This window comes from Arachis ipaensis, chromosome B7 (assembly GCF_059453495.1).
Source record: "Arachis ipaensis isolate K30076 ecotype BB chromosome B7, ASM5945349v1, whole genome shotgun sequence".
Classification (NCBI taxonomy): domain Eukaryota; kingdom Viridiplantae; phylum Streptophyta; class Magnoliopsida; order Fabales; family Fabaceae; genus Arachis; species Arachis ipaensis.
In genome coordinates, this window is record NC_142442.1 from 4,638,267 (window position 1) to 4,651,720 (window position 13,454).

Genomic DNA, 13,454 nt, shown 5'->3' on the forward strand with positions numbered 1-13,454 from the left:
TCCTAAACAAGAATCATTATTTATTATGCAATAAAATAACCAGTTAAGGTGGTCAAGATATAATTGAATATCTCTCAGAACCATCTCCGTTAACGGAAATGTTTGGTAACCAAAGAAAATCAGCCAAAAACAGCCATAACTTGCCTTATTTAACATTCATTAATTGTTGCAATAATTAATTAATGCTAAATAAGGCAAGTTCTAGATATTTTTTTGTTTACTTAGCATTACCCCTTTGTTAATTATGATGAAATAAGAATTAGCAACACATATACAAATGATCCCAAAGTTTCAATTATAAGAGCCTTGAAAAAAAGATATGATTATGATAATAATAATAGTAACTGCTATAAGGAACTAACCATTACAGGAACATGTTTCATTCACCTACTATAATTTACAGTCATTTGCTGTTGATCTGTATTAGGCACTTCAGAAGCAATAATACATCTCAACCATTCATGTTTCATTTGTATAAGAATGTTGTGCATGTCCATACAAGGAAAAAAACAGGTAACATAAAAAATATATATATATTCTGCCACCATAATAATATTCTTAAACTAATGTAATATATTCTATTAGAAGTAGAGAATGTGCTAATAGTGAAGGGACCCCATTGATGCCATACCATTGCTGGAACTTCTCAACTCTTGTTTACCAACACCATAATTATTGTCACAAGAATTGGTAGTAGCAGTAGAAGAAAGCTTTTGAGCTGAAGGGGCAGAAGTAGAAGGAACAACACCTTTCCCCATTTGTTGAACTTCAAGTGGAGATAGTATCTTAATGGACCATACACTGTTCACAAACTCCCTGCAACAACGACGACGAAAAATGAAGTGTAAGTCTTTCGAATATGAAATAAGAAATCGGCAAAATCTCGTGTAGCGGTTTTATTTTTGCAGAATTGATTTAGCTAGAATTGAACTCCGCCTATGTTACACTTGCGGTACATAGCCGGTCCCAAGCCCGGATAAAGGAGGAGGGTTGTGTTAGGTCTTCGGCAACCAACATAAAAATATAGCCGAACCCCCATGACATGAATCAAAGACATTATTGCGCTAAAGCTAGGTCGTTGCCCGGAAGCAACGCGCCGTATGGCTCGAGTACGGTGTCGAAGCAAGAGCCGCTGCATCGGTGCCCGGATGTAGTGTTAAATGAGCAAGGGTTCTCGCGTTTTCGTGAACGGACGAGGGTAAATAAGCTAGTTCACAAAGGAAAAGGTAAAGGTCGAAGCGACAGAAGGTTGAGATTTGGGACATGGAACATAGGCACTCTAACAGGAAAGTCCATGGAGGTGGTGGACACCATGACAAGGAGGAAGATTAACATTATGTGCCTACAAGAAACGAAATGGGTTGGTGCAAAGGCTAGGGAGTTGGATACTTCTGGTTTCAAACTTTGGTATACAGGAAAGGTGAAGAATAGGAATGGGGTTGGAATAATTGTGGATAAGCAGTGGAAGAAAGACGTAGTGGATGTCAAGAGGGTGGGAGATCGGATCATCTCTATCAAACTTGTGGTGGAGGGAGGTGCTTTCCATGTGATTAGCGCCTATGCACCGCAAGTGGGTTCGGATGAACAACACAAGATAAGGTTTTGGGAGGATCTAGAGAGTTTGGTTCAAGGCATACCTTTGGGAGATAAGATTTTCTTAGGAGGAGATTTAAATGGCCATGTTGGGAGAGAAGTGACTGGATATGGGAGTATTCACGGAGGCCATGGTTTCGGGGTGATCAATGCCGAGGGTAAAACTATTTTGGACTTTTCCTCAACTTTTGATCTTCTCATTGCAAATACATGTTTTAAAAAGAGAGACGAACATCTTATAACCTATAAGAGTGGCATGACAAGCTCTCAAATCGACTTCTTCTTGTTGAGGAGAGTCGACCGGAAATTTTGCATTAACTGTAAAATTATCCCGGGAGAGAGTTTGACAACACAACATAGGGTGCTCGTCATGGATTTTCGCGTTGAGCAAAAGTTGAGGAAAAGACATTATACGAAGAACCCAAGAACGAGGTGGTGGCGGATGAAAGGGGAGGAACAAAGAAGCTTCCTAAGACGGGTAGGAGAAGAGGCAAAGTGGGATGGGAATGGAAGCGCGGAAGAGATGTGGAGGGAGATGGCAGAAGTTATTAGAGGAACAGCAAAAGAAAGTTTTGGTGAATCTAAAGGAATAGGACCAAGAGACAAGGAGTCCTGGTGGTGGAATGCGAGTATACAAGAAAAGATAAAGATAAAGAGGGGATGCTTTAAAGAGTGGTCTTTATGCCGCAATGCAGATAACTGGGAAAAATATAAGGCGGCTAAGAAAGAGACAAAAGTGGCTGTAAGTGAAGCAAGAACAAGAGCATATGAGGGTCTCTACCAGTCTTTGGGCACGAAAGAAGGAGAAAAAGGTATATATAGAATCGCAAAGAGTCGGGAAAGAAGAACGAGAGATTTGGATCAGGTTAAGTGCATAAAGGATAAGGATGGAGAGGTGTTGGCCCAAGAGGAGAAGATTAATGAAAGGTGGAAGAGCTACTTCTACGAGTTATTTAATGAGGGACAGAAGACTCTTCCGAGCCTTGGTCGATTATGCACAAGGGAAGAAGATCAAAACTTTAACTACTATCGAAGGATTCGAGACTTCGAGGTAAAAGAGGCTCTAAAGCAGATGAAAAATGGCAGGGCAGTAGGACCTGATAATATCCCGATTGAGGTTTGGAAGGGTCTTGGAGGAAAAGGCATCAACTGGTTAACCAAGCTTTTTAATGAGATTTTAAGGTCAAAGAAGATGCCTGATGAGTGGAGAAAGAGCACCTTGGTACCTATCTACAAGAATAAGGGGGATATACAAAGTTGCGGAAACTATAGAGGGATTAAGCTTATGAGTCATACTATGAAGTTATGGGAAAGGGTGATAGAACGGAGGTTGAGAAAAGAGACACAAGTAACAGAGAACCAATTTGGATTTATGCCAGGCAGATCTACCACTGAAGCGATATACCTATTAAGAAGGATGATGGAGAGGTATCGTAGTAATAAAAGGGATCTACACATGGTGTTTATTGATTTGGAAAAAGCGTATGATAGGGTACCAAGGGAGGTCTTATGGAAGGTTTTAGAGAAGAGGAGAGTAAGGATCGCATATATTCGGGCAATTAAAGACATGTATGAGGGGGCCACAACTAGTGTGAAGACTCAAGGTGGTGTGACAGAGGAATTCCCTATTGGTATAGGATTACACCAGGGATCATCCTTAAGTCCATACCTTTTCACATTAGTCTTGGAAGTACTCACAGAGCACATCCAAGAGCCTGTGCCATGGTGCATGCTTTTTGCCGATGATATCGTCCTTATGGGAGAGTCAAGGGAAGACCTAAATAAGAAGTTGGAGTTATGGAGAGAAGCTCTAGAAGTGTATGGTCTGCGCATAAGCCGCAGCAAGACGGAATATATGGAATGTAAGTTCAGTCTGAGAAGGGAAAACTCCAATATAGAGGTGAAGATCGGAGAAAACATCCTGCGAAAAGTTAAAAGTTTTAAGTATCTTGGGTGCATCATACAGGATAATGGAGAGATTGAACAGGATGTAAATCATAGGATCCAAGCAGGTTGGTCAAAATGGCGGAGTGCATCTGGTTTTATATGCGACAAAAAAGTGCCTTTAAAACTTAAAGGTAAATTCTATCGCACCGCTATAAGACCGGCTATGCTGTATGGTACGGAGTGTTGGGCGGCTAAAGGGGAGCACGAACATAAGTTGAGTGTGGCAGAGATGAAGATGTTGAGATGGATGAGTGGTCATACGCGATTAGATAAAATAAGGAATGAAGATATAAGGGAGAGAGTTGGAGTAGCACCCATTGTGGAAAAGATGGTTGAATCGCGTCTCAGGTGGTTTGGACATGTGGGAAGAAGACCGATAGAACATCCAGTCAGGAGGGTGGATGAGATGGAAGATGGACAAAGGGCGAAAGGCAGAGGAAGACCTAAGAAGACCATCCATGAGGTGGTCAAACGAGATCTACACGTAAACGGTCTCTCTGTAGACATGATACATGACAGAGCACAATGGCGTCGTTTGATTCATGTAGCCGACCCCACTTAGTGGGACAAGGCTTTGTTGTTGTTGTTGTTGTTGTATTTAGCTAGAATTGCTTTTGGAGTAATTTACATGAGTTTTACTTTTCCCACAAACAATTGCCTCTATTGATTTTGAGAAAAGAAAATCAAACATCATAGAAAAATTACAATAAATCAAAAAAATAGAGAAACAATAGTTGAAAAATATCCATAAATTCAAAATTTCAGCAGTCGAACCGACGACAAAAAATGTAATACTCCCTCCATTTCAAATTAACTGTCTCTTTTGAGTTGTGCACAAGTATTAAGACAAACATTAAGTTTTGTAGAAAATATAAGCAATCAAAAGAAAAAGACTAGAGTATCCATAATACTATTTTCGCTCTCTATTAATTCTTTTAGTGTTTTAACTTTCTCTTTCTATTCAATAGTAGAGGGCATAATAGATAAAAGTTAATTAATGACTTATTGAAATTAGAAAGACACTTAATTTGCAACAAAAATAAAAATGAAAAGAGAGTTAATATGGAACAGGGGGCGTAAATCGTTTATCAACAAAACATAGAGAGACATTCGAATGAGGTGACTTACTGCCAGGGATCATCACCAAGAAGGAGAATGTCATTCTCCCGGTCAACAAATACAAGCTGCCAGCCTGATCTCTGAGGATCCTCTAGTTGGCCTTCAAGGCCAAATAACCGAGCAAGTTCACTGCGCAGCTCGTCATAGCTGCTGAACTTCGAAATGTCCAGTGACCTGCCTAAGGACCTTGACTTGTGAACCTGTCAAGATTTCACATTCAAAAACAATGCGAATTTTCTACACATAAAATATAAAAATAAAGGCATAACAACAATAAACGAAAAAAGAAGCTAGTCATCATCACCTTGACAAAGGTTCCAGTTGGAGTATTGGATTGGTCTACATTTTCGGAAGACTGCAAGAATCCCGATTCATCAACACAACTTGAAGTTGTTACGTTTGAACTTAGGGGGAAATCGGAGCCAGGAGCATTAGCACCACCACAATTTGGAGCAGAAAACGTCATTGACAATGAATCGTTCACGTTGCCTAGATTTCTAAGGTTTTGCATGCCATTTTGCAGCATAAGAGAAGAAGGATCTATGTTTATCCCAAACAAAAGATTGCTATGAGGATCAGCTGCACCTTGATATCCAGAATGTTCTCTTCCAGGAAACGGAGGCAAAGCGGTAAGTTCGGACACATTTGATTGTGATGTTCCCAAATTTTCCACCTGAGGCAATACACACTGAGCACCAGCTGATGGTACCTGAGATTCAATGGTTATTTGCTTCGGTAGTAAGGCTCCAGAAGACATGACAGAGTTCGGTCCGTTCCGGTTAAGTAACTGTGATGCTCCATCCTGAGAGAATGAGCCTAGTAGACTTTGCATAGGGGAAACATCAGAGCTTGAAACATGATTCCTGATTGGCTCGGGAAAGCTCTGCTGCTGGCAATGTGAAGCAAGGGCTTGCAAGGATGGAGATTGAGGTTGTGTAGCTGATGCAAAATTAGACAACGGAGAGACTAAATTCTGTAACTGCTGCTGAACAGGCACAGTTTTTAGTTGCTGCTGCTGTTGCCGCTGATCGCTATATGGGTGGTAACGATGCAACTGCTGTGGTGAAATCTGTGACGGTGCAGGAGTTTGATGTTCTTGAAAATTTTGTAGAAGAGTGTTTTGGGGCTGAGACTGTGGTAACACTTGTCTCTGTAACTCAGATGCAAAAGCAGAAGGAACATTTGAAGGCTGCTGAAACTGCAACAGAGATTGGGATGAAGGTTTCGAAGGATCCATCGTCCTCATTTCCTGGAATGCAGCAGAAGTCATTGCTTGGTATAACTCCGGTTGGAGTCCTGGCATGGAAGCATCAAATCTCGGTTGCATCCACGGTGTAACACCAATCCCCTGGAAGTTCAATGATTGCATTCCTTGATCCCCAAGCCCACTTTGGAGCCACATGAAAGGAGAATTAATGCCCATGTCACCACCATCCTTGAGACCTGAAGCACACAAATCGAATGGCAAAATGGTCTTAACAGATACCATGTCATGTACCTCGCAGCATAAAATAAACCATAGCATACTATCGTAAAGATCCGAGCGGATGCCATAATAAATTAACAATCCACCATGTACCGTATAAAGAAGGTAGTCCAGATGGCCAAGGACGCCTCAACCTCAAGGGGAATGGAGATGGATACATTGGGAATGTTGTCAAAGGCTCAATCTCCCACAAGGAGACTCTTGGTTGCCTATCTCCTGCAGTAGACTCATCCCAACCAACCTAAACCAGCAGGCAAAAGTTAAAGAACAAAATTCAACATTATCATTTAGGAAGGTATAAGATACCTCTAATTGTGATAAAATCTATCATGGCAAAATATATTGCTAGAAGAATTAAACAGTTGTAACAAACCTTCACAGAACGCCAGTGTGAATTTGGCCAGCGGACTGAATCTAAATCACTAATGCCTGTTATAGTACCCATATATCTGTTCGATGGTATTCAGTGAGTAGATATATCAATGCATGTATGAACATCATATCAGCAATACATCATTTGGAGCCTACTAAAAAAGAAGGGATAATTATGATAAATAATACTTACCGACGGACACTTGACTCTTCTGTCTCGAAGAGCATCCTAAACCGCATACCAACAGAAACTCGTGTATGATACACTGCTTTTACATACTTGGTCAAGGGAATGACAAATTCAGATGGGCTTGCCCTAAAGCAAATCAAGTAAACTTAGTAAGGTTTGAAATATTATGCTTTTGAACAGTAGAATTATAGCAACCAACCTAGGATTATAAAATATAGTAAAACGGCTGTTTGTGGCAGCTGCATGAGCTGCAGCAGCGAGGAGACCAATGTGCATGCTATCACTTGACAGAACTGATGATGGCATGACAGTCTGCGGACGATTTGCTCTCCGTATACCCAAAAGTAATTGATTTTTTTCATTCCTGTAATAAGGTAAAAGAGAGGTTATGATTATATCTGCTTTGAATAGAATTTCCTTTAGATTTTTGAAACGTATAACTGATGGATGCAGATTGACATATTAGATAATGAAATAAGAGAAAAAGAAGAATAATCTCAGCTAAGGTAAGTGACACAACTAGCTTAATGGCAAGTTGGAATATCACGGTTATAAGTACCATATGAAAAGAACAGAATCACCAGCAACAAGCCTCTTAGCACTGACAAAGACACTCCACCCAGTAGTAAGAAGATGCCTTTTTGGCTGACCTGCAAGAGAAAATTGAAAACTACTAAGAAGGCAGCAAAAATAAATATTTACGTTATAGGTCATAAAGAAACTAATGCAAGGACTTCATGAGCTACTAACCTCGAAATATATGTCTGAATTTCCATTCATTATCATGAAGATCTCTAGCAATCAGTTCTTGAGCAGGAGGCTGCTGTGTGTAATCCTGAGAAACAAAGAAAAGCATCAACCAGATCAACGGTTCTGACAAACTAATAACTGTATCTCAAATAACACAGACAGAATCACTAAGGCAATATGACCTACAAGAGGAGGAAAGACTTTTTCAGCTGCTCTTCGAGGAACAGAAAATCCTCCGTGAGTGCTGGTATCACTAGCAGTTAATGTCTTACAGAAGTAGTTGGTTGGTTGTTTGCTGGGAGTACCCAATTCGGCCGGAAGTAGATACACATCCTTTTGTTCTTGCTACAAAACACAACTTGTCAATATATGATCATGAATTGAAGAAAGTACCAAACAAGAGAAAATTACATACTGGATTTAGAGGTTGCAGAGTCATCTGAGCATATACTTCATCTGTTTCAGCATCAGCCTGAAATCAGCATGCTTTAAAAGGCTTAGTGTAAGCACACAAAATTGTTCTTAATCAGATTTACTTTGAAGTTTTAAACAATTAATCCTACATGCATCGTCACGTTGTGGAGCTGACAGATAAGCTGGGGCGGCAGGTTAGGGTAATTCGGAATATGTGCATCTGCTTCCCTGTTGGTCGAAGCAGCTACCTGTAACAACATATAAATTTGTCAAACAAAGAACAGCAGATAGAAATGAAGCTTTAACAAGCTATCCTGTGGCTACATGGGCATAACTATCACATAATGACTTCACAAATATCAATGAGAAGCAACCAAACGAAGAATAATGAGCTCAATCAAACTTAACGACCGAAATAGCATTACTGACCTGTTCGCTGTGACCTTGAGGAAAGTATACTACACGACTTCCAACCAGTGGTAGAGAAACCAGAGGACCAGCACATGCATGCCATAGTTCAGAATTCAAAGTTTTCTTCTCCCCTACACAATCACAGGTTAAAATGAATGCACACGACTTTAAACTGTTAACGACGTTGGTCATCAAATGATGGAACATAACTCAAAAGGACACCATAGTCCATGAACTACCTACCATGAATGCATACACTGCATAATTTTGCCCAACAGATAGGAACTTTGAAACATCATAACTTATACTCAAAATTAAAAAACATAATGCACAATAACTACGTATAAATAGGAACATGAACCTTAAACTAGAGATGAAAAATGCACATACTTGCAGACCAAGCTTCAACTCATAACAAAAATTAGTGTGAATTAAATGCTAAGTTGGCACATAAATAAAAACTACATCAACAAAATGAGGTAAGAAAAGATTGAAAATTTATTAAAGTAAACAAAAGTGGGGCATCAAATATTAAAGAGCTTACCTTCTTCTTCAGCTGGTTGATTAAACCCAGAGGAAGAAAGCTTCATGCTTTCAGCTACGGATAAAGTTCCAAGCTACTAAAAACAAAAACCCTCCACCCTTTTCAACCCCAAGTCCAATAGCATTCAACAATTAGTTTAGCTTCATTGAATCACAACCCATTCATATTCTGATATCTCATAGCACAAAAGTACATAACAGTAACACACTCCACCCCGCCCCCCCACCCACCACCCTCCCAAAAAGCTCCAAAATTGGAACAAGAAACAAAGCTTAGCTCAGCTACACGAAATCATCATCCAAAGCCATTTCCAATGCAATACCCAACCCTTATGGTTTTCATAAGACAAGGGATCCTCAGCACCAAGCAACAGCCTTTACCACATTCAAATCAAGCATCATCCTGGAAAATGAGAACCCTTCAGCCCCACAACACAAAAAAGCCCTAATTGAACAAGCTCTCAGCACAAAACCCTAGGTGCCCCAGATCTCAAAATTTGAGCTTTATGCAAGAAAAGTGGCATAAACAGTGGAGTTTAACAGGGGGATAACGAAGTTCAGACTTCAGAGCTCAGGGTGGAGAAGGTGTGTGAAGTGAGAGTGACATTCATGCTGGTGGATTTATGAGGACCAGAGAAAGAGAGTGTGAATGTGATGTAAGAGAGAGCAGAGAGAGAGAGAGAATAAGGAGTGAAACCGAGAGAGGAGTACATGGCTATGTCTCAGCTTTTTCTTTTTTATTTCTATTTTGACCAAAGAAGACTCTTTTATTTTTTTATATGAACAGTGAGAGTGGTAATAATTGACTTCATTTTTTACTCCATTTTGGTTACTTAATAACTTAAAATGTGGGCTAATTTTTTTTTGCTATGGAAGTAGAAGTGGTGATATACCTTAATATTGTAATTTTTGGTGTATTTTAAAATTGTGGAAGTACACAAATCAGAGGGTCCGATTTCTGTACCTAAAATTTTTTAATTTTTTTTAAACACAAATCAGACGGTCCGATTTGTGTACCTCTCACAAATCGGACGGTCCGATTTCTGTACTTCTAATAAATCGGACGGTCCGATTTCTACTTTTCTAGTTAAACGATTCCACATTTGAGTATAACCCCCCAACAATCCACATTTTAAAAAAACACCATTACCATTCCAATATTAAAAATAAAAAATTCTAAAATGTGTCAAACAAGGCAAAGAAATTTTGAAATTTTATGTGAAATCGAACAAATAAATTAAATATGTAAATTATAAAATTATAATAAGATTTAAAATATAAAATTTTTAAATTTATTAAAAGTTTTATAAAATTGATTTATTCACTTAAAATTATAATAAATCGATATTTTAACTATTATATGGTATCAAGAATTAATTTAAATTTAAGATTAATAAAATATGGACAAGAGTATTTTAGACTTTATTTTATCGGGATTTTTTTTAAATAAATATTTTAATTAACGAAATATACATTTTAGAATGTTTTTATTGAAAAGTATTGATAAAAATCTAATTAAGTAGCAAAATATTTATATTTGTATTTATTAAATATCTGAGTAAATTATGTTTCGCATAAAATTTTTTTGTTATTTAAACTAAGTTATCAAATTGATGGTGTACCTGTTGGTTATTTAAGTAAATATTTTCACTTAATCTACCATGTATATGAAATGCAAAATAAATTTTGTTATTCACTATTTAACTAAATAATTTTATTTATATTAAACAAAATAGACGTTTATTAGTGTAGTCATTAATTATTTTAAGAGATATTTTTATTTGCATTATATTATACACACGTTTAAGTTAATTATTTTACTAAACATTTTCATTATTCAAGTAAATTTTTTTATGTAAATAAAATTATAATTTAAATGTTTGTAATTATTTACTTAAATAGTTTACTTATAAGTCGAATTAATTATTGATTCGGTATTTTTATTATTTACCAAAAGCCTCGCCTACTGCTTTTGAGGAGAGTGAGTCAGACACTCCCACCACCGAATGCCATTGTCTCGTATATGAGGGAAGCCAGGTTCAGTGACGCGCTGCCACTCAAGGATTTTGTGTTCGACAACTCCTTGATCACGGCATTCGTTGAGTGTTGATGCCCAAAGACCCACACCTTATATCTGTCGTGGGGTGAGTGCACGATTACCCTATAGGACGTCGCATACCATATCGGGCTGTAGGAGTGAGCATGGGTAGCGGGTACCCGATTACCCATCCGAACCCAAACCGAACCAAATAAATTGGTTCTGAAACCAACGGATAATCGGGTCCAACCCAAACCAAACCAATGGCTTTTGTTAGTGATTGGTTCATATATGGGTTTTGGGGGTGCGGAACCCGAACCAACCCGCGAACCCGATCATATATTAATTAAATAAAAAAATAAATAAATATATATGGCTTTTCCATTAGACAATGATTATTCATTATTAATATGTTTGGATTTTAATGAATTTAGTTTTTAATGTATTTGGTGTCTAACATGTTTGGATTATTTCTATTGATGTTACATGTTTATTGTACTTGTTGAATTTTTAAGATAAAAATTTGGTTTTTTTTATGAATTTCAAAGTCATCGGGTACCCAATTACCCGAACCGAACCAATCCGTTCTTAATCGGTTTGGTTTGGTTCGGGTACATATAGAAAAAAATACAAATCCAAACCAAACCGAACCAATTATATTTTGATCGGTTCGGTTCTAATTTTACCATAAACCCGAACCAAACTGATACGTACTCACCCTTATCGGGCTGCACACTAATGGAGAGCCCGTAGGTAGTTGCTTTCGTAACTTTCACACATGGTATGGGACCGGAGTCTGGGAGTTGGTTGAGAAACTACTCAGTGTCAGACCTCCTGTAGTCCAACAGTAGGGAGCACAGAGGAAGGAGTCTTTTTTCCTGAAGTTGACATGACTTCAGGAGCGTGTTCGACAGATGCCAGTTGGTACTGGTGACCCAATCACCTTCCGACAGTATGCGAGGTGCTACATATTGTTGATGATCGGGGGTTACCTGATGACTGATAAGTCCAATAATCAGGTTCATCTCTGGTGGCTCCCATTACTAGACGACTTTAAGAGGTGCCGAAGTCTGTCCTGGGGATCTGCGGTGCTAGCATGGACGTACCATTTTTTATGCTCTGTGGCCCACTGCTCCACCACAGACATCGACGGATACACTCCTCTACTGGTATCTTGGATATACCAGAGGTTCCCTAAGTGGTGTCCACCTGAGCGACAAATTTACATGTTCCTTATGGCTGCAAGGTAACTGTTTAGTTTGGTTTTACTATTCTTCATTTTTCGCATAACATTATTAAGACAGATTGATTGAATGGTGGTTAATGTTGCAAATGTCCACAGGTTGATCGGCATGACACAGTAGAGCAGAGACCAACACGAGGGTTTGAAGTGATAACTCTGTCTAACTGCACCTTGTAGGAGTGAGATGCTGACGAACGGGTTTGATTGTATCAATGGGAGGATGACACGGCAAATGAGACTGATGTCCAACTGTCGGTGGTCTTGCAACATTGTGGGTACCAAACACGTGTGCGCTCCTCCCACCCTACGCACCTCCCTAGCAAAATAGAACAACAGTGGTAAACAGGTTCAACAAGCATGACAATGACAATAGAGAATATAGAACACAATGAATCTTTAACTTACCAGTATCCGAGATTCTGTCGGAGAGCAACACTGAGACTCTAAGGAAAACTTGTTGCATGTTATCGGCAACGCACATGGTACTTTAATCAATCCGACTCCACTATTCGGTATTCAACACTTATGCGAATGCTGTAATTTTTCATATCCTGCATTACTGCATCTCTACTTTTGAATCTGTGGCCAACCCTAACTCCACACCACTGTCCAAATTGTAATCTTCCTCACCCGTGTAGGAAAATGGGTTCTTCTCTTGCATTGCGTCTAGATCCAGCGTACCATAGTGACTGGGTACAGATGACAAGGATGGAATTGGGTGTGGGGGAGACAGAAAATACCTACGTGATGCCTCGATCGAAGGATATGGTACAAACTCTTCCTCATCATCATCATCATCCTCAGAGGAACCGCTCTTGTTGCTATCCACAACATACTCCTCGTCGGAGTCCTCCCCGTCGACCTCTATGTCTTCCACTGTACTAGCAACATGAATCGGTGGTGGTGCGAGAGTTGGGTCATCCTGGACGAAGTCTGACGACTCAAATCCACTGCCACTGACGTCACCAACCCCGCAGAAATCTTCATCACGTGCTCCGCCATGATTCTTCCATGGATGTCAAACATCAGGCGCACATGCTTATCGCCGTAGAGCCAAAATAGACGAAACCGAAAAACTCAATTTCCCATCGGTACTAGCAATCTATACCCCACCCTTCCGATCTCTTTTCTCCCGCTACCATCGATGCCACCTAATATCAGACTCTTCAATTATGCTAATGAGCTTACTGGCTGGATACGCAATAGAATGAGATTCTCACACTCAAATGTCACTTCATTATCACTATTTCTTATACGACAATTCGGATACACACTTACAACCAAGTATCTATTACTACTGGACATTTTGGCTTATTTTCGGAAGGAATAGATAGAAAAGAAGTAGTAA

At 39.2% G+C, this 13,454-nt stretch overlaps 1 protein-coding gene across 1 annotated transcript; it reads right to left on the reverse strand.

The window, feature by feature from the left end:
• Positions 1-350: 350 nt before the first annotated feature.
• On the reverse strand, positions 351-9,566 carry LOC107608815 (auxin response factor 6). The gene is made up of 14 exons (XM_016310549.3): positions 8,827-9,566; positions 8,301-8,413; positions 8,021-8,119; positions 7,873-7,929; positions 7,644-7,802; positions 7,458-7,542; positions 7,267-7,357; positions 6,907-7,071; positions 6,711-6,833; positions 6,519-6,594; positions 6,239-6,386; positions 4,964-6,102; positions 4,669-4,859; positions 351-816 (listed from the first exon to the last, which is right to left on the reverse strand). The coding sequence occupies exons 1-14, from the start codon at positions 8,870-8,872 to the stop codon at positions 600-602; spliced, it is 2,709 nt and encodes a 902-aa protein (XP_016166035.1). The 5' UTR covers positions 8,873-9,566; the 3' UTR covers positions 351-599.
• Between the last annotated feature and the right edge of the window lie 3,888 nt (positions 9,567-13,454).

What these genes read in the sequence shown, in the direction of transcription:
- LOC107608815 (XM_016310549.3), bottom strand. Translation starts at nt 8,872, where the DNA reads ATGAAGCTTTCTTCCTCTGGGTTTAATCAACCAGCTGAAGAAGAAG. An exon ending in CTCTGCAACCTCTAAATCCA is followed by an intron (nt 7,803 to 7,872) that starts GTATGTAATTTT and finishes TGTGTTTTGTAG; the next exon opens with CAAGAACAAAAGGATGTGTA. An exon ending in ACTATATTTTATAATCCTAG is followed by an intron (nt 6,834 to 6,906) that starts GTTGGTTGCTAT and finishes GATTTGCTTTAG; the next exon opens with GGCAAGCCCATCTGAATTTG.